At 35.7% G+C, this 19685-nt stretch overlaps 1 protein-coding gene across 1 annotated transcript in view; it reads right to left on the minus strand.

Annotated features, from left to right (window-relative positions):
- Positions 1-7468: 7468 nt before the first annotated feature.
- The window catches only part of ZC3H6 (zinc finger CCCH-type containing 6), a 54853-nt gene continuing 42636 nt past the window's right edge, over positions 7469-19685 (minus strand). Inside the window, exons 8-12 of the mRNA XM_082643077.1 lie at positions 17840-17947; positions 16581-16834; positions 13991-14502; positions 13436-13669; positions 7469-10639 (exon numbers count right to left, since the gene is read on the minus strand). Coding sequence (XP_082499203.1) covers positions 9168-10639; positions 13436-13669; positions 13991-14502; positions 16581-16834; positions 17840-17947 — 2580 coding nt within the window. The 3' untranslated portion in view covers positions 7469-9167. The remainder of the gene's footprint in view (positions 10640-13435; positions 13670-13990; positions 14503-16580; positions 16835-17839; positions 17948-19685) is intronic.

The following is a 19685-nucleotide window of genomic DNA, read 5'->3' on the forward strand; positions in this document are numbered from 1 at the left end:
AAAAGAGCTTCTAAGGATAATTAAAGGCACTTAGGGATCCTTGAGAGACCTGCCGGGTTACATGCCTGTAAGATCAATGGAAACATGTGCTCATCTGTGGTTATGGCTAATAAATCCTATGTTGGAATTTTGCTTTGTTTTATAGGAACATTTTGGTCTTTTCACTTCCTTGGATGCCATCAATATGACAGTGGTGACCATATTTCACTGGTCTAATTCCAGCTTCAGCAGCTGATTGGAGATCTGAGAACAAGACCAATCTGCATTCTTTCTCACTCACTAGGTACTCCACATACAGTAGAAGATAACTGCAAGTGTGTGAGTCTTTCCAAAGCCTTTCTAAGTTGAAATTAGTCTATTCAGTCAATAAATATTTATCGGCCATCAACAAAATGAAAAGGCAACCTGCAGAATGGGAAAAAATACTTGCAAACCATCCATCTGATAAGGGGTTAATATTTAAAATATATAAAGAACTCATGCAACTGAATAGCAAAAGAAAAAAAACCAATCTGATTAAAATATAGGCAGAGGATCTGAATAGACATTTTTCCAAAGAAGACATACAGATGGCCAACAGGTACATGATAAGGTGCTCAATATTGCTAATCATCAGAGAAGTGCAAATCTAACCCACGAGATATCACCTCACCCTTGTCGGAATGGCTATTATCAAAAATACAAGAAATAACAAGTGTTAGTGGAAATGTGAAGGAAAAAGAATCATTGTGCACTATTGGTGGGAATGTAAATTGCTTCAACCACTACGGAAAACAGTATGGAGGTTCTTTAAAGAATTAAAAATAGAACTACCAATGGTCCAGCAATTCCACTTCTGGATATTTATCTGAAGGAAACAAACAAACAAAACTAACAGGAAAAGGTCTATGCACCTTGATGTTCACTGCAGCATTATTTGCAATAGCTGAGACATGGAAGCAACCTAAGTGTTCATCAATCGATGAATGGATAAAGAAAATGTGGTACATATGCATAATGTGAAATATTATTCAGCCATAAAAAGAAGGAAATCCTGCTATTTGTGACAACATGGATGGACTTTGAGGGCATTATGCTAAGTGAGGTAAGACAGACAGAGAAAGACAAATACTGAATGATCTCACTTATATGTGGAATTTAAAAAACAAAAACAAAAAGCCAACTCAGAGATACAGAGAACATATTAGCGGTTACCAGAGGCAGGCTGGGGCAGGGAGGGGTGGGGTGCAAAGCTGGTGAAGGGGGTCAAAAGGGACAAACTTCCAGTTATATAATAAATAAGTCCTGTGATGTAATATACAGCATGGTGACTGTAGTTAATAACACTGCATTGCATATCTGAAAGTTGTTGAGAGTAGATAAAAAATTTGTAACGGCGGGGTGATGGATGGTAACTAGACTTACTGTGGTGATCATTTTACAATACATATATAAATTGAATCATTGTGTTGTACACCTGAAACTAATAGAATGTTCTATGTCAATTATATCTCAATAAAAATATTTGTTGAATATTTTATTGATGGGGTATCCAAGAATATATTGTAGTAAAAAAAAAGTAACCAGCATGTTCGTCACATGGTGAATATTTAATTAATCCCCCCTGCACACTGCCCATCACTAAGCTAGCATTTATTGAGGTTTTACTGTAATTATCATAAACACTTTTGGGCTCTAAAATGCTGGGCAGACGAATGTGCCATTGTGGAGGATGAAGTCAAAGGGGCAGAGCCACAGCCAGTGCGAGGATGTTAGAGACGGGCATGGTTTGCTTTGAAAGAATTATGTAACATTATGTCCACCATGCTTTGTTTTTTGTTCTTTGTAATTTTCTAAAATATATCCTTGTGCACTTGATCATTTGATGTTAGCCGCAAAGCACTGTGACCTCATTCACTTTGTAGTAAGTCTGATTTAAAAAGCAGTCTATCTTACCCATTCTGTAACTCAAAACATAATAGCAAATGCTGAGTGCTCAAACCATCTTTCTTAAATAAGTGATGAGTCCCCATTTTGTCCATGAGGAAAGTGATACTCACTGAAGTCCTAACTTGCCCCACGTTGCACTGCTCAGGAGAGACTGCACCAGGACCAGATCACGCTAGCTCTCAAGGAAGAAGTTTCTGATAATCTGAGTTGCTCCATAATTAAATCCAGTAATCTACTAGGTTCCCTTATTTGAGACAGGGTGCCCTTGGCCATTGAACATACTAGAACAGAAGTCAGAAAACACCTTTTAATGATACTTCCTGACCTTTGAGGGAAGCATGACTAGCCACTTCTTTGTTGCTCCTGATCTTGGAGGGAAGAATGACCAGTTGCTGAGTCTTTCCTGCAATGAGATCCTATTTTGACCCTGAAGAGCTCTTGTTCTACTCTAAGCATTACATTTGCTAGCAACCTCTCAGATTCAGATCTTTTAACAGAAAATTAATTTAAGCTCATGTAAGAGATACTCCCTTACGCAGGATAGGGCCTTAAATGCTGTTAATCTCTGTGGTTAAGTGAAGCACACTCTCTGTGCACTAAGGATAACCTGAAGGACAGTTTCCTGCTGTCCCCTTCTTTCAGGAAGACCTGGAGGTGTTCCATTTACAAACTCTCATATGAGTACACGGCTCCTCAATGCTCTATATCTTTAACTACTGAAGATTTATTAAAGCAAAGCAATGCACTGCCAGACAGATATTGTTAGAAACATTTTTATTTAAAGTCAGACAATAGAAAGATGTCACAGAAGAAAACTACAGAAACTTGCAACAACAGAATGCAACTTGGAAAAGTTTTTAGTAAATGAGAAGGGAAAAAAAAGATATTCCTGATGTTACCAAGGGATTTGTTAGTCCTCATGTAGAATAATTTATCAATTCAGCAAAGTATACCCTTTGCTTGTGTCTTTTGAACAGACAGTAGATTAATAATTTAGTTAATCTACTAAATTGGTATCTATTAAAACCCTCCAAAGTGAAACAGTCAAGGCAGCATTTCCCCACCATTTGAGATACAATGTGGGGAACTGAAATAATAACAGAAGGAAGTTAAAAAAAAACCCACTACTTCATACTGCATAGGTTTAATCTGGATTTCAGCCTACCTTACAGATGGTGCTTGTAAATCTGATAGAAAGTGGGCGACCAGGAATCTGGACACAACACTACCTCCTACCAAACACACAAACACATGACATCCTAGGACACAAGTGCCATCAATGCCCTTACCATGTGCAAGCAAAGCAGCCCTAGACTAAAAACAAAATGACCTGGGCCCTAGACTAAAAACAAAATGGCCTAGAACCCTGGATTTATACTGAGCCCTTTCTGAATCCTTGGCGGAGGAGCACTGGGTTTACGGTAAGAAACATAAAATTTTTAAAAACTTTGGCAAGTAAGTATAGAAATGACTATTTCTTGATTGTCACTTTTAAAGGAAATTTCATTCTACTTCAGGAAAAGATATTCTATCTTATTTGACTTCTCTCTCAAACATTTGGAGGGCAAATTCCTACAAAATAGAGGTGGACCAAAACCTCTTATCTGTAATACTAGTTAATTATTTTTCACCTTCTCTATTTAAAAAGCACATAAAATGTACAGCCTATCACTGACAAACCCCAAGATCTTGCTTGTAATGGAAGTTTGGGAACAACATGACTAATTTTCAAAAACTGGGTCTGTATGTATTTAATTCCTTTACAATAACCTATATATCACATCACTGACAAAATAATATTATCTAACAAAAATTTCGCCATTCCTCTCAACCTTAATGCCCTCACAGAGGTATTAAAATCAGTAGAGTAATGAGCCAAGGAGCATGGAGCCTGATAATTCACAGGGTTGATTTTTTTCTAAAATGCTATTACAAGCTATATATTAACTTTTTTCTCATAAATTCTAAGTTTAAAAAACAAGAGATTCAGTGATAAACCAAGCTACAAGATATTATTCCAAGAACTCATAGTTGTTTGAAAAAACAGATTTCCTTTATGCTCACAACTGTAGCACGTGACTGTTCTATTCTAAAGGGTAATGAAGGGTGTTTAGGACAAGACACAAGACCCAGATTTAGAGTCCAATTCATGACTTGAAAGGGTAAGTTCATGTTAATGGTCTTAGGATAAAATGTTATTGGAAATTCACTAGGTTAGGCATATCTTCATAATTTTGGTTGAATTTTGAGGAGAATAGGAAGGGAGAAATTAGAGAAATATATTTTAAAATAAAAACATAAGACTCTAGCATGTAGTTCTCTCAGATTACAGAAAGAATCCTTCATAGATCTATGGGGATAAGTTATTGATCTATTCAAACTTCCACAATGAAGTAGTAAAATTATCTTGTAAGTCTGGAGGACTCTTAGAATTACGAACTATTGTAGAAACATATAACTCCTAAGTAAAGCTGCCATAACCCTACTTTCACATTGTTTGGGTGGGAGGTGGGGAGGGGAGACAAAAAAAGAGAAGGTTGGTGCCCTGTGTCTACTGAAGGAGGTATAATTTATGATTGTACTCTTTCTAATACGATCATGGAATGGCTCTGTCGCATCTCCTCTGACAGATGACAGCACCTGTAAAATCTAAACTTGGATGGACGTTGGGAGCAAAGCACCCACTGTGTGCGTAGAACTAGGCTTGCTGCAATGGGAAAACAGAAAAGCAAGGAGACACATATGGGTTCTGCCTCCAAAAGCATAAAATACAGTTTAAAATGTGCTTTTTATTTCTTATTTTAAAATGAGAAATTCTAAATGTTATGTTGACATTAACTTAAAGTCCTTTCTTAGGTATGTATCCTTTCCAAGAAAGGCAGGTTAATTTGGATTTTGTTACAACTGGCAGATACTGCTAATAAATAACATACTCGAAAACATAACGCCAGCAATAACAGTGATTGGTAGCTACTGGCGCTGGTTCTGCAAATCACATAAGCTACTTCGGAAAAAGACATTACATAGACACTAAGTCCTAACACATAAGTGAGAAAAACAGCTTTAAACACTCAGACCCTGTTTGGTTACATTTTGTCAAAGCTTAAATTTCCTAAACTCAGCCTTATTTAAACTAATTAAATTTACTAATGACCACTAAATTTTGAACATAACATTATCAAGTGCTGCCAAACCATTTCTGAAAAGATAGTTACAACTCTTCATTCTAGAAATTCACAGAAAGCCCCATATTGAAGGTTGCAGGCACCCTATCAATGGATGGCTTGACTGCAGACCACCTTGCCGAGGTACAGCCTTTAGCACAGACAACCCCTCTGAGGTGCAGCCCTCAGCCCAGAAGGGTGAACTCAGGGAGAACATCTCCACTGTAAGACTCTGTCCCGTGCAAATGGAAATACATTGACAAGCCCTCACGTCTAGATCCCTAGGAACTGCCGAACGTCAAGATGCCATTAACCAAAGGAAAATGTACCTTTATCAATATCAAGCAAATGGTCACTAAGAAAGACCTCAATGTCACATGCTTGCAGAAATATATATTAAGAGGTGGGAGTAAATATCCCTAGTGTTTCTAAAAGCCAACAGCCCTTAGATTGACTGAGTTGGCCACTTCGCCCACAACACACATGCTATGATTCAAGCAAATACATCATATGACACTATCAGAGGATTTTCACCCTCCATCAATATCCAACTTGCATAAAATGGGCAGAGTGGTCAGATCTTGAATAGACACTACAAGTCCATAGAGCTCTAAAATAGGAAAGTCCTGTGTTTTACTGATACACAAAATGTTTAAGGAAATTGCCAACTTGATGGGTTAATATTCTCTGAAACAACTTCTCAGGCAATTCTACTGTGTCTCAAATGTGTATCATCTGAAACTTCATAGAACTGGTGCACCACACAACCCATATCATGTTATTTTGGAATCTGTACAACTTAATGCAAACCCAGTGGGAACATAATGATTATGTTTGTGAAAGTCATAAAGCAATTTTATATTTACAAATACTTAAAAATGATAATTACTTCACTCCTTACATCAAATCTGTGAACAGTCAAAATTATACCCATTTCACAGAAAATGAACTAGACATTACGATAAAACACCTATAAATCAATTCAGAACAAGAATATGAATTCATTGTCATAAACCTCTAGCCCTCATAAGTTCTCCTTTCCTCCCTCTCTCTCTTCTAATTAATTCAGCAAGTAGCTTATACGAACACTCATACAGGATTTTTTTTTTTTTTTTTACTAATCAACTATTCTTCTACTCTTAAAGTAAATACGACTAGCAAGGAAAACTACTAAACTCCTACCGCAAGTTAAAAGACAAACAAACCTAAGCAAACATCATTTCATAATTAGGCTATGGTTGCAACCTAATTCTTGGGTTTAGTGCATACGGCTGGGTAACACAGAGGGTCTGTATAGCAACAGACCTAACTGCTGAGGCAGAGTTTGAAATCACTCCAACATTTGGTTCATTTTCAAGATTCAGAATGAGGTCCTAACTAGGAAAGCTCCAGAGACAGGAGTTGGGAGCAAACTAAACAAGACATGGGAAAGTAGCTGCTCAATCTAAATTATGATCATCTGGGTATACTAATTCAACACCCTGATATATCCCACTCTACTCAACATCAAAGGGAACAGGTATAAAACTCTCACAAACCCGTATGAATAGTTAAGTTACATCTCAACCAATGAGTCTAGCAGACTCTTTAAAGACACAGTTATTTCTGTTATCTGTAAATGTTTGGCTTCTAAGAATAGGGACATAATGTACTTTTCAGTGTAATAGTGTAAATCAAATTAGATGCATCCTAAAAACACCAATTCACCTTACAAGGAGCTTGCTTATTAATTAGAGAGAATGGCTACTTATTAAATTTTGGTAAGAAAATGGGAAAAAAGAATATTAAGATAATCCAGGTTGATAGGATATAATAGAATATTCCCTAAAGTTATCTCAATTAAAAAGCATTATAAATAAAAAATCATTATTTTAAACATAAATAAAACATTTTCATAAAAAATATATTGTTAAATTTGAAGGTAAGTTCAAACTTTCTTGTAAAATAGCCTCTAGGCCACTAGCTGATGTAATAGGGGCTCAAGAATACGAAGTAAATGAACTTACTTAGTAAGTAAGTATTAATGGTTTTTAAACCTTACTTTTAAATTAATCTTTTAATATCTCTCTTAGTAAAAAGGATCTTCTGTTAAGAATCTGGAAAAAAATTTGGATTCCATTTTGATCTTTAACAATCCAAATTATCTTTTTTTGTGTGATATTTTAAATGTAAACAGCATCACTTACAATAATTATAAAATCATGAATTAAAGATTTGCTAAAATTTTCAATTTAATTACTAAAATTCAGCAATTTTACTGATTTTATCCTGATAAAGGAATATTATTCTTAGAAATATAAATGTGTCTATATATTTTTTTCTGTCAGTTTTATCCATTTTATTGACTTTTCAATTAACAATAAAGTTCGTTTGGATAGTATGTCAGAAAATTCTTTCTATAATGGCTTTAAACTGCATTTTTTAACCCAAAAACATTATCCAGAACCATTTTAGGCTACAATGTAACCAAAGTATAAACAGTAGGAACTCACATTCCCTTGAACAACTGTCCTTCCATTTAGAACACAATGAACTTCTTAGGTAGGCAGGCACAATTCTTGTTCACTTAACTGCAACCCCATTTAAGCACGGAATCAGAGCAAAAAAAGTAAAAAGTGAAGAAGGGAATAGAAAGGATATACATTAGTGTTAAACCATATGCTATCTGAGTGTTAGGTTCCCACATAAATATTTTGCTGTATATTTTAAAAATCACTTCTCAAGGACTGATTTCCTCTACTTCCATTATCTTTTATAATGAAATACTCCTTTTCAAGTTACTTATTAGAGTTGTTACTAGCAAATACTGTCACATACCTCTAGTTCAAGATATTAATATATACACTTAGCCTGAAACTAAGTGTACTACTTAGTTTTAGTTATAAATAATGTATGTATAAAACAGGTAGGGTTGCCATTATTTATAACTGCAATAAATATACAAGAATGAGTACAAATTATTTTTCATAAAAATACAACCTCTAATCAATTCAGGAGGTTTCCAAACTATGAAGACATTGAATACATTAAAACACCAGGCAGTCTCCTCTGTTATAGAATGCCAGTCAGGTGAGATCTGAAAGAGATTTTTTATTGGTAGCCATATACAGTTGACTATACCATCTCTGTGTTTTCTCACTATTTAAGAAAAAATATAGAACCTGGACATTTAAAACATTATCAATGAAATAATCACCACAGACTCACTGGATCTTTTAAAATTTTGTTAAAAATTGCCAAAGTCATGATGAATACAATTATTGCAGCTACATCATTTGAAAAAGTAATATAAATTATGCTGCTAAAGACAAAAAACATCGAAACGCATAAACATCGTAATGTAACACAGCAGTAACTCATAACTATTAATATGAAAAATTAAATTTAAAAAGTTATGTTAGAGAACTCGGGAAGTTTTCACTTTAGCAAAACACTCTATTTATATATCTCCAACTTCTATGATACAGTATACCATAAAATACTTTTAAAAGGTACAACATTCAAATGCTTCATTTACACAAATAATATTGCCAGTACTAATAAAAGTGATGCCCTTAAACATGAACTGCTCTGCTAATTATGATTTTAAAAATGTTTTACTTCATTTTACATTTTAGCTAGCAGTTAGCATTACATATTAATCAGTTCTGGGTTGACAAATAGGATCCTAGTCAAAATACTGTTTCTGAAAAGTAATGTACATTATATTGCTTGAAACTAATAACCATATAAAAGTGGTAATCATTTATCTAAACACTGATTATGAAAGACAACTGGCATATATTCAGGCAGAGTGTTGAGTTCATGGTGGTTTATTTACAATAAAAGTACTTTTACTGAAGCTAACATGATATATAGGTTTCTATATCAATTACTACAGTCTCTTAAAATTATAAAAATATTATATAAAATACCACAGGCTTTAGAGGATATAACTTCATGTGGTTCTGATACTAGCAGCTGAAAAGTGTTTATAATTTAAAAATAAATAAACTATAGAGGTAAACCAGTTACAAAACAGCAGGGGACTGCAATAGTCACAAGAGTGAAAAGAACTGCTTAATTACACAATAGCTAACAAAACGGTGAAGCAGTTGGATCAAAAGTTTTAAAAACCTCTTTCAGAGATTTGTCATCTGTTGCTCTACGAGGATCATCATCTGGGGTGGGGCTCACCTGACCCGGCTGCTTTGACTGTCTTGGATCGCTGTACTGGGGTCTAATTAAGCCTGTTAATGCCTGAATCGGAAGACTGTGCACTGCTGGGACCTGAACGGTACCGGGACTCCCAAGAATATCTGCCTGTGGGTCAGCTGGCCCATCAACAGGGACGTCCACGTTTGGAGCGATTTTCTGTGGTAGGACCGCTTCTCCGGGAGGAGGCTCGTTTTTATCACTACTTTTTAAACCACCACTTTTTTTCTGGTTCTCTGCATTTTCTGTTGCTAGCTCTGATGTAGATGATGAACTATGCTCCCTAGGGTCATACAAACTAATAGCACTAAGGACTGAACCTGGAGTTCCCAGGGGAAGGCCAGCTGAAGATGAGAGTTTAGGGGCATATGGAGGCAAAGCCCCAGGACCAGAATTGCTAGATACTGCCCCTAAGGGCTGTGATGAACCAGAGTTTGATCTGGCTAAATGAGGGACACCCTTTGATGTATGTGAATCCTTCATAACTGCTTGATGAGACTCTGTATTATGCAGTCTGTGAAGTCTAGGATCAAAATTTTTTTGCAGCCTAGGATCTCCTAATTTACTTCCTGAACTATGTAAGTCTCCAAATTGTTCCAGGTAGCCTTCTCTGTGTGCTGTGTTAAGTTTGGCTTTGGCTGCTAGTTTTGCATCAGTGGGCACTGTGCTCTGACGAAGATCACTTTTTGTATTCCATAACCTACTGAGCCTCTGATCAGCTATAAGTGGGGGCAGAGGTAAATTGATTGAAGATACTGGGTCGGGTTTAGGTAAAGGGACTGGAAGTAAGTCTTCTGGAGCCCACACGATGTGTTTTGCAAAGTTGGGTTTGGTTAGGGTAATATCCATTTTAATGTGACTAAACTGTCTCAGTTGTGACCTTGGATCCTGGAGCGTTATACCAGGGGAAGAATCCAAAGGTATTAAGAAAGCTTTTTCTCTCAGTTCTCTTTCTGTATCTTCATCGTCATCATCTCCTCTTTTGTGTTTGACATTAGGGCCAGCATTTCCATGATGTAAATCAAACTTTGCTCCACCAACAGAAGAACCCACGTGACCACTTCCATTCCCTCTTAATTTCCTGGGATCCCACGCAAGTCTAAGATCCGGTGGGGTAGACTCAGAAGATTTTCTAATGTCTTGCCTTGAGATAGTCCTAAGTCTAGGGTCAACAACTTGGCTTCCTTTATTTTTCTCTTTAGCAAGTCTTGGATCAGTCGGAGTGCTGAGTTCTGTGGAAGGTTGTTGTTGACTCCTTAAAGTTTCTGTTTGTTTCTGCAATGTTTTCAGTATTGACTTGACACTGCTTCCTTCCTCCTCTTCACTACTGGAATACCAGTTAACAGTATCATCTAAATGCAGACAAAAACTATGGTAAAGAATGACGCATTCATATTTGGCCTTAATTAAGATGAAAAAAACACATATACTATTTCTGAAATAAGTGTAGTCTAACTTCAAGAAAATGCATCATAGAAATGACAGAGTTTCAACGCTGGAACAAGATAAGATGTGGTATAACAATTAACAATTCAGTCACTATACTTTATAAAGAAAGAAGTATGATATTAGAACATGTGTAATGTCCTTCTAGTCAGAGAACAGTCTGAACCTTTCATTCCAACTAGCCAAAGGGAGCTCAGAAATGTGTGGTAAGATAGAGCTGGGGGAGAAGGGAAAACACTCTTGAAAAGGAATACCAAAATGTTTTGGCTCTCTTTAATTCAAGCAATCCCTTAAACTCCATAGCTCTGGATTTATCAGGATAACAAGGGAGAGCTATAAAAAATAATACCTGGAAAGAAAACAAAACACTAACAATGATGGTTAAGGGAGCAAAGGGAACCGAGCAAGTATGGGCTCAGGTGGGGACTTTTCACTCATACTATATTTTTAGATGTTTGACCTGTGTGAATATATTAATTATTCAAACATTAAATTAAAAACAACAAAGAAAACTAACAGCCTAAAATTTATATACTTTAACTTTACGCGAACACTTTGGGCCTTACTCTTAAAGCCTATGTAACCCTAGTGTATCAGGCACAATATTAAGATGCTTAACCATCAGAGGTCTTCTCTCTAGTAGAGAAGGGAATAAAACCTGATGCTTCAGGAGGGCGAGTCTCCTTCCTCTCCATTAAAACACACATAGGTTATCTCTGAATTGACCATACATATATATGTGTATATATATATATATATATATAGAATATCTTGGATCAATAGAATAGCATATATATTCTCACTTTTACCTCATCTCACTGCTCACTAATGTGTTTCCACAACATCGAACTTTAGTGTTACACACTTAGTTTGAACAGAACAGTGCTGACAAAACAAGCACTCGGTAAAGCAATTATACTCCAATAAAGATGTTAAAAAAAAAATACATAGAACAGATCCTTCCCTCACAGCCCTCAGAAGGAATCCACCCTGCTGACACCTAGATCTCAGACTTCTGGCCCCCAGAACTGTGAGACAATAAATATCTGTTGTCTAAGCCCAAACCAAAACCAAAACAACAACAACAAAAACAAGCACTCGTATTTAGGGTGGGGATGTGGCTTAAAATAGTATATATCAATATTACATCACAATGGCAAAAAGTTTTACTCATCTCTCAGTGTCTGAAAAAACTACTTCTAGACACTGGATCCTTTTTTTTTTTTTTCTTTGACTCTAGAGCTAGACTTGATTCACTTTCAGCTGTTGTAGTTATTTTAAATATTTCTGTATAGGTGTTTCACTCCTCATAGAATTTGGTACTTGATCCAGATAGGTAAGACAATCCAAATCTGATCCAAATAGGTAAGATGCTATTTTATTTTCACTTTCATATCAATATATTTTATAAGCAGTCTTAAATTCTTTCTGGAATAAGAATGAATATAGAGCAGAAAGAAAGTAGAACAGTAGAGAAAGGTCAGTGGAAAGCAGATATTAGATAGAAAATGATAGTTAAGAGGTTTCTATCAGCATTTTATCAAAGGACAAATAAAATTTATAAAGGCAATAAAATTTCTAACAATGAACAAAAACACAAAAAACCTAGCTGTTTAAGAAGTTTTCTGTATTCCAAGAAAACAAGCCTCATAAAACATTACCAATTTTATAGTATTATAGTATAAAATTTTATATCATGTTGAAAAGTTTTAATTTTCTTATTTATGAAAACATAAAGCTTTGTTACACTTTAAAGAAAGATTACCATTAAAATGGTTGCGTATTAAAATTAGCACCTAAAAGAGTACACATAATAAATTTTACAGGAATTAACTTATTAGAAATTCCTCATTTCCCTGTCATGCTAAATAAATGAAGAGTTAATAATACCTTTTTTGAAAACATAACAATGTTTATATAACAGCTTGTAGCTACCTAGTGTTATCTAGTTTTACATAGTTATTCATAAATTTCATGTTTTTTTGGGGGGGGCTGCACCTAGAGGTATGCAAAACTTTCCAGACCAGGGATCAAACCCGTCTCCCCTGCAGTGTAAGTGCAGAGTCTTAACCACTGGACTGCCAGGGAAGCCCTAAATTTCATGTTTAAGAGTGGCCAAACACATCCATTTTGTAATTCATAAGAAGAACTGGGTTATTTAAAGTTCTCTGCCCTTAACTGAGTTAACTAATTGCTGTACACTTATCAATATCAAAAATACTAAGGGAAACTTAGTGTCCCTACGTAGTCTTTTACATTAAAAATAATATTCTTTAATAACATAGCAGAACCTGAAGTATACAGCCTCTGCCCATGAAAATCTAATAATCAAATAACTTTGAGCTTGAGTTAAGGTTAAAATTCCTGAACTGGAAGGTATCTTGTTCCTGTTCTATTTCTTTTCTTTAAAAAAAAAAAAAAGAAAAAAGAAAAAAGGCTTAATAGCAAGTCTGCTTGCCCAGGCTTCACACTCCAGCTTCAGATCTCTTTATTGCTTCAAATCAAACCCTTTGCAATTAACTACTAATGCATCAATGGCACTGGAAACTACAATCAATCCCAAGAAGATAGGAGCTATGAGATAAATTGGAAATAGAATAGATAGTTCACAGGAACTCATTTTTCAAATTTTAACTATTCAAGACCATTTCAGGAACTGAGTGATCCAAATAGGTAAGATGCTATCATACCACCTGACACACCTTCTTCCTTGCTTGGTGCCCTCTGAGGTTGGGTGCTGCCTGGTTCTTCATCTTCTTGGTATTTCTGAGTAAGTCTAACAAAAAGAGCTCTCTGCACTGCAGGGAGGAGACCTGGTGCAGGCAGGGGGCCATGGCCTGTCACATTACTGCTGCTGTCAGACCCACTCCCGCGGGTAGGTGAGTCTTGAACGATAGGAGGCTGATGCTGGGCAAAGTCACCATGCCACGTCCCATCTACATACATAACACAGAAAGAGACACTGATTTAGCATAAAACTCCACTAGACAAGTACCACTGTGAGTTGTAAGAAATTGAGTTACAATAATATCACATTTGATTATCAGATTATTATGTGATTGTAAGCACTTTTCAAGGTTATCTAAAGGTCTATTGTTACAAATATTTGGTTAAATTTAAATCATATTTTAATGTTTCAATTTCATCACATTTTACATTGCTTTATTTAAAACATGCATTCTTTCCATGCTTTTAAAGAAAAATAGGACTCCAGATATTTTAAATTAGAAATGAGTTATTTCAAAAGGTAAGCTTACCACCAGAGTTATTGGGTGGCTGAAAATTATGTACAGCATGCTGTAAATAGTAATTATCATAAAACTCAGCTGGGTTTTGTAAGGACTCATAATTGGTATTGAGCTGCATTTCACCAGGACTTTGCAGGTGTGATGAACCTGGAGAACAGTGATTCTCTCTAGGTACTTTCATCATGTGTTCTGGAAAGCCAGGGCAATGGTAAGCGCCACTCATATTTGGTGGTGTCAAAGGTGTATCCGGTTGAACAAGTACTCCCGCTTGACTGTGAGGGCCTACAATTCCAGGTGGACCAGGCGGCAAAGGTGGGCTCTGCGGCATTGGTAGACCAGGAGGTCCTGCACATGGATGATGTCCAGGGGAACCTGGGTGCATCACAGGACTATTGTGTCCCTGAGACATATTAGGTCCGGGACCTGGACTTGACCCAGAACTATACATATGTTGAGTATGTGGGCTGCTTTCCTGAAATTGTGGTCCTGGTGGTGAGGCACTGTTATAAAATGCTGGTGGCCTGTAGACAAAAGAATAATATTTCTTAGTTCAAAGAAAAGAGGCAAACAAGAATGTTACATTTCTAAATAGATATTGGTTGAATGTTTTACAGTATCAGAAGAGAAAACTATGTTTTGTTTTTTTTTTTTTTTTTTGCGGTACGTGGGCCTCTCACCGTCGTGGCCTCTCCCGTTGCAGAGTACAGGCTCCGGACGCGCAGGCTCAGCGGCCATGGCTCACGGGCCCAGCTGCCCCGCGGCATATGGGATCTTCCCGGACCGGGGCATGAACCTGTGTCCCCTGCATCGGCAGGCGGACTCTCAACCACTGCGCCACCAGGGAAGCCCAGAAAACTATCTTTTTAAGAAGCAATTTATTCCATATTATCTATAAGTAGAAACACCAACATATGTATCTTGCCTTCATTTTAGCACACAGTTTTCTAAATTGCTGCTTACTATCATCTGTTCTAAAACTTAATATTGATGTTTTGAAAAATATAGACAAATACAAAGATAAATAAGATTCATCTCTAATCCTATCACCCAGAGATAAAAGTTTTGATTGGTTCTCTTCTAATCCTTTTTCTAGGCGCACACAGACCTTTTTATAACAAAATTAGTATTATACTATATAAATGTACTGCTTGTATTACAATTTCTAATTGGTTATTGCTTGATATAAAAAGATTTTAGTTTTTGAATGTTGCTCTTCTTTCTGGGCATCTTACTAATTTAATTACAGTTGGGCCTCCATATCAGCAGGTTCTGCATCCACAGATTCAACCAACTGCAGATCTAAAATATTCAGAAGAAAAAAATTGCAAAAAGTTCCGAAAGCAAAACTTGATTTGCTGTACTCCAGCAACTATTTACACAGTATCTACATTGTATTTACAACTATTTACATAACATTTGCATTGTATTAAGTATTATAGATAATACAGAGATTATTTAAAGTATACGGGAGTATATATGAAGGTTATACGCAAATACTTCACCATTTTAATATAAAGGACTTGAGCATCTGTGGATTTTGGTATCCATGGAGTTCCTGGAACCAATCCTCCTCAGACACCCAGGAACAACTGTACAACTTCTAATAGTTTTGTCAGTGATTCCTTTGGGTTCACTAAGGGAAAATGCCCAAATAATGAGTCTGCCCCACCATTTCTAATCATATCTATTATCATATCTATTATATCTTTCTCTTTTTGCATTGACTAGGATCTAATCTATAATATTTAGCCAAGCAGTGGACAGACTTGTCTTCTTCTTGACTTTAATAGAAATACTTATTTTTTTCTTTTTTTTGCGATACGCGGGCCTCTCACTGTTGGGGCCTCTCCCGTTGCGGAGCACAGGCTTCGGACGCGCAGGCTCAGCGGCCATGGCTCACGGGCCCAGCCGCTCTGCAGCATGTGGGATCCTCCCAGACCGGGGCACGAACCCGCGTCCCCTGCATCCGCAGGCGGACTCCCAACCACTGCGCCACCAGGGAAGCCCTAGAAATACTTCTAATGGCTCATATTAACTGTGATATTTGCTACAGATTTCTTATTCCTCAATTGCTGAGATCTCATTGCTTCCCCGAGTCTTCAGGATTAAAAGAATAATCAACAATGGGACTTACAGCCCAGGTACACAGACCCTGGTGGATGGGAAGCAGGACTGGAAAATGCAAACCTGGGTGCAGCCTTATCCAGAGGTTTTCCTCTAATAGTCCAAGGAATGACTTCTCTAAAAGAATGAATATGCTGGAGACATATCACCCACTATTTGAAGATGTTATCAATGACAGTGCTGCCTCATAACAAGGTGGTAGGAATGCCAGTTCCATCCACCTGGCAGTGCCCTTCAGGATTAGTGTGTGGAGAGGGTTCTGAAGCTGTGTTAAGGATTCTGTACAGAAAAGCACTGATGGCAGGCAGCAGAGGGTGGGGCAAAAAGGAAGTGGGAAGCAGCAGTTGGGGTGCATGCCAGATATCTCCTACCTCTACTTAAGTTTAATTATATGATTGACATGGAATACAAGTTAGTTTCTTAATAAGAATTTTTAGGGGGAAAATGCAGCCATTTTTTGAAAAATTTAACTTACTTCTTCCCAATTTTATGTGCTAAATCCACAGTAGGTTTTACAACTATTTCAAAGAGAGATGGAATTTTCTTGAAATCATCAGAGAGATCTGTCTGAAAATCATCTTCGGGATCAGAAAAGGGAAAATGCTCTGGTGGGGTTGGCAGAAGCCCAACTCCTGGAGGCGGTTTGGGAAGAGGAGTTATGCCACGCTTTCTAAGTTCTTCTAACTCTCTTTCGTCTTCATTTGTAGCTTCTTCTTCAGTATTCAACACCTAAAAATAATTGGCAAGGATTACTATTTCAAAACAAGCTTTCTTCCTCACATTTAAAACTGTGAAGACTTGAGTAAATTAATTTTGTTAATAGAAAAATACAATATTAAAGTTGAAATAGATCAGAGATAGCTAACTACTTTTTTATAAAGAATATGAGGTTCAAAGAGGTAAAGGATATTTCTTAAAGTAAATTAGCTTTTTTAGAGGTCAAATTTTGTGGTTACCAAGGTAGTGGGAGGAAGAACTGGATGAAAGTACTAAAAAGGTACGAACTTCGAGCTATAAGATAAATAAGTACTAGGGATGTAAAGTACAACATGGTAAATGTAATTAACCGTGCTGTATATTATATATAAAAGCTGTTAAGAGAGTAAAGCCCAAGAGTTTTCATCACAAGGAAAAAAATCTTTTCTACTTCTTTAATTTTGTATCTATATGAGATGATGGATGTTCACTAAACTTACTGTGATCATCATTTCAAGATGTATGTAAGTCAAATCATTATGTTGAACACCTTGAATTTATACAGTGCTGTATGCCAATTATATCTCAGTAAAACTGGAAAATAAATAAACTGCATTTGAACAGAAGCTCAAATGAGAGAAATAAAATTTATGAGGGACTGGTTGAAAAAATTAAGTTTTCTAATGGCAGAACAATGATAAGAACAAAAGATTCTGGGTTTTTTTAAGGTTAAGGCAATTATATTACTTACTATCATTAATAAGTAAAGGATACTATAATAGGCGCCACTATTGAGCATTTACTATTTACTAGGAGTGGTATGAAGTGTTTCATATACATCACATAATTTAATCTTTTAAGAACAAAAGATTCTTAATTCTTAGTCCAATATTCCTGCTTTTCTAACACATTACATTAATAGAATAAAACATAAACTAACAAGTCCTTGATCTCTCAGCAGAGTTTTATAAACTATGACTTATAAAACATGATTCAAGTCAAATGAATCTGTAATCAAGGTGCAAAAATATTACTCACTTTGTCCAAAAGTTTCTTTGTTTCTTTAGTCAGATCATCATGTGAAAATTTACAATTGTCTCCTTGGTAACATTTTGCTCCACTATGATAGAACTTGCATGGAAATTCATGTAAATACAAATATTAAGGAATAGACCACGTAAAATCAAACTCTCATATTTTTATACCAAAAAACATAACTGCTGAATCAATGACTTTATTGCTATATATTGTACTAAATTTTCTATAATCACACAATTTATTTAATTTTTAATTTTAAGATTAAATATTTTAAATACATGGCAAAACATTTAAAAAATTTTAAGTCTCCTCTACTCTATTAAAACTAGAAAACATTTTTTAAGAGCTTAACTTTTTTATTTAAAAAAAACTTGACTGCACAAACTATATTACCTGTTATTTTTTTCTGTCAGTGATAGATGTTTATATCTTCTATCACAGCAGAGTTAGTAATGTGGGTGATTAACACAGACTTCCTTAGAAAGAGCTTCAGGTCAAGATTTCACAAATCATCTCCCAAATTACCATCATATAAATTATGCCAAAAATTCTGTGCAAAATCTAGATGCTTTCACCACTGATCAAAAGAGTCATGTTAAAGTTTCAATAGTTTGTTGAGAGTACCATGATACTGAAATGTTAAGTATAAATGTTAAGCTTGGATAATTAGCTAATTCCATTAATATTCTTTTTTCTCAATAACCATTTTTTTAATTGAAGTATAGTTAATTTACAATGTTGTGTAAGCTTCAGGTATACAGCAAAGTGATTCAGTTACACATATATGTATCTATTCTTTTTCAAGACAACAATTTTTTAAAGTAAAAATATTTATGATGGCTATAGCAAATATTATAGTGTAATTTAATTATGTAAACTCTGTTACTTTACTCAATAAAATAAAATATAGAACAAATAAGTTTTGTAGCAAGAGCTCGTATCTATGAAGAAAATAAAGGGGTCTGATATGTCAAATATCCCAAAAATGAAAACTACAGGCTAATCTTACTTAAAATTTTGGAGACAAACTTCTAAAGAAAATATTAAATATAGGGCTTCCCTGGTGGCGCAGTGGTTGAGAGTCCATCTGCCGATGCAGGGGACATGGGTTCGTGCCCCGGTCCGGGAAGATCCCACATGCCTCGGAGCGCCTGGGTCCGTGGGCTATGGCCACTGAGCCTGCGCATCCGGAGCCTGTGCTCCGCAATGGGAGAGGCCACAACAGTGAGAGGCCCACGTAACGCAAAAAAAAAGGAAAATTAAATCTAAAAGTATAGTGAAAAATATACCATTTTCAGGTAGTGTATGTTCTGGAAATTTCTGGGTAGTTTTAGGAAATGTATTATTGTAATCATCACATTGATAAGGTCAAGAGAGAAAAATCATGTGATCATCTTAGCAGATACAAAAGGCAACTGATAAAATTCAAGATCTTTTTTTGATATTAAAAACTCTTAGTAAAATAAGGATACTTGAGTTTTTTAATAAATCTTAAAACTATAGCCATAAGCCAAAGCAAAAGGGCATTATCTTTGAAACATGTATTATGCTGCCACAATCACTATTATTTAACATTTTTCTGGAAGTATAGACAATACAGTTGAAATTGTCATGCCACAGATGGCATGACTATAGAGAAAAATATAAGAATAGATGGAAAACTTTAACAGTTCAGTAAGGTATCTGGTTTCTAAAGAAGTATGTCAAATCTGAAAAAAATTTTTCTTTGCTTCAATAAGACAAATTTATCATAACATTTTGATAAAGAAAAAAGGAGTATTTGCCCTAGTAAATATCAACTATAATATTACAGAGGGGAATGGTCAAAGAGCACAATGTGTAATAG

Source organism: Mesoplodon mirus, assembly GCF_964341445.2.
Source record: "Mesoplodon mirus genome assembly, chromosome: 14".
NCBI classification, from domain to species: Eukaryota; Metazoa; Chordata; class Mammalia; order Artiodactyla; family Ziphiidae; genus Mesoplodon; species Mesoplodon mirus.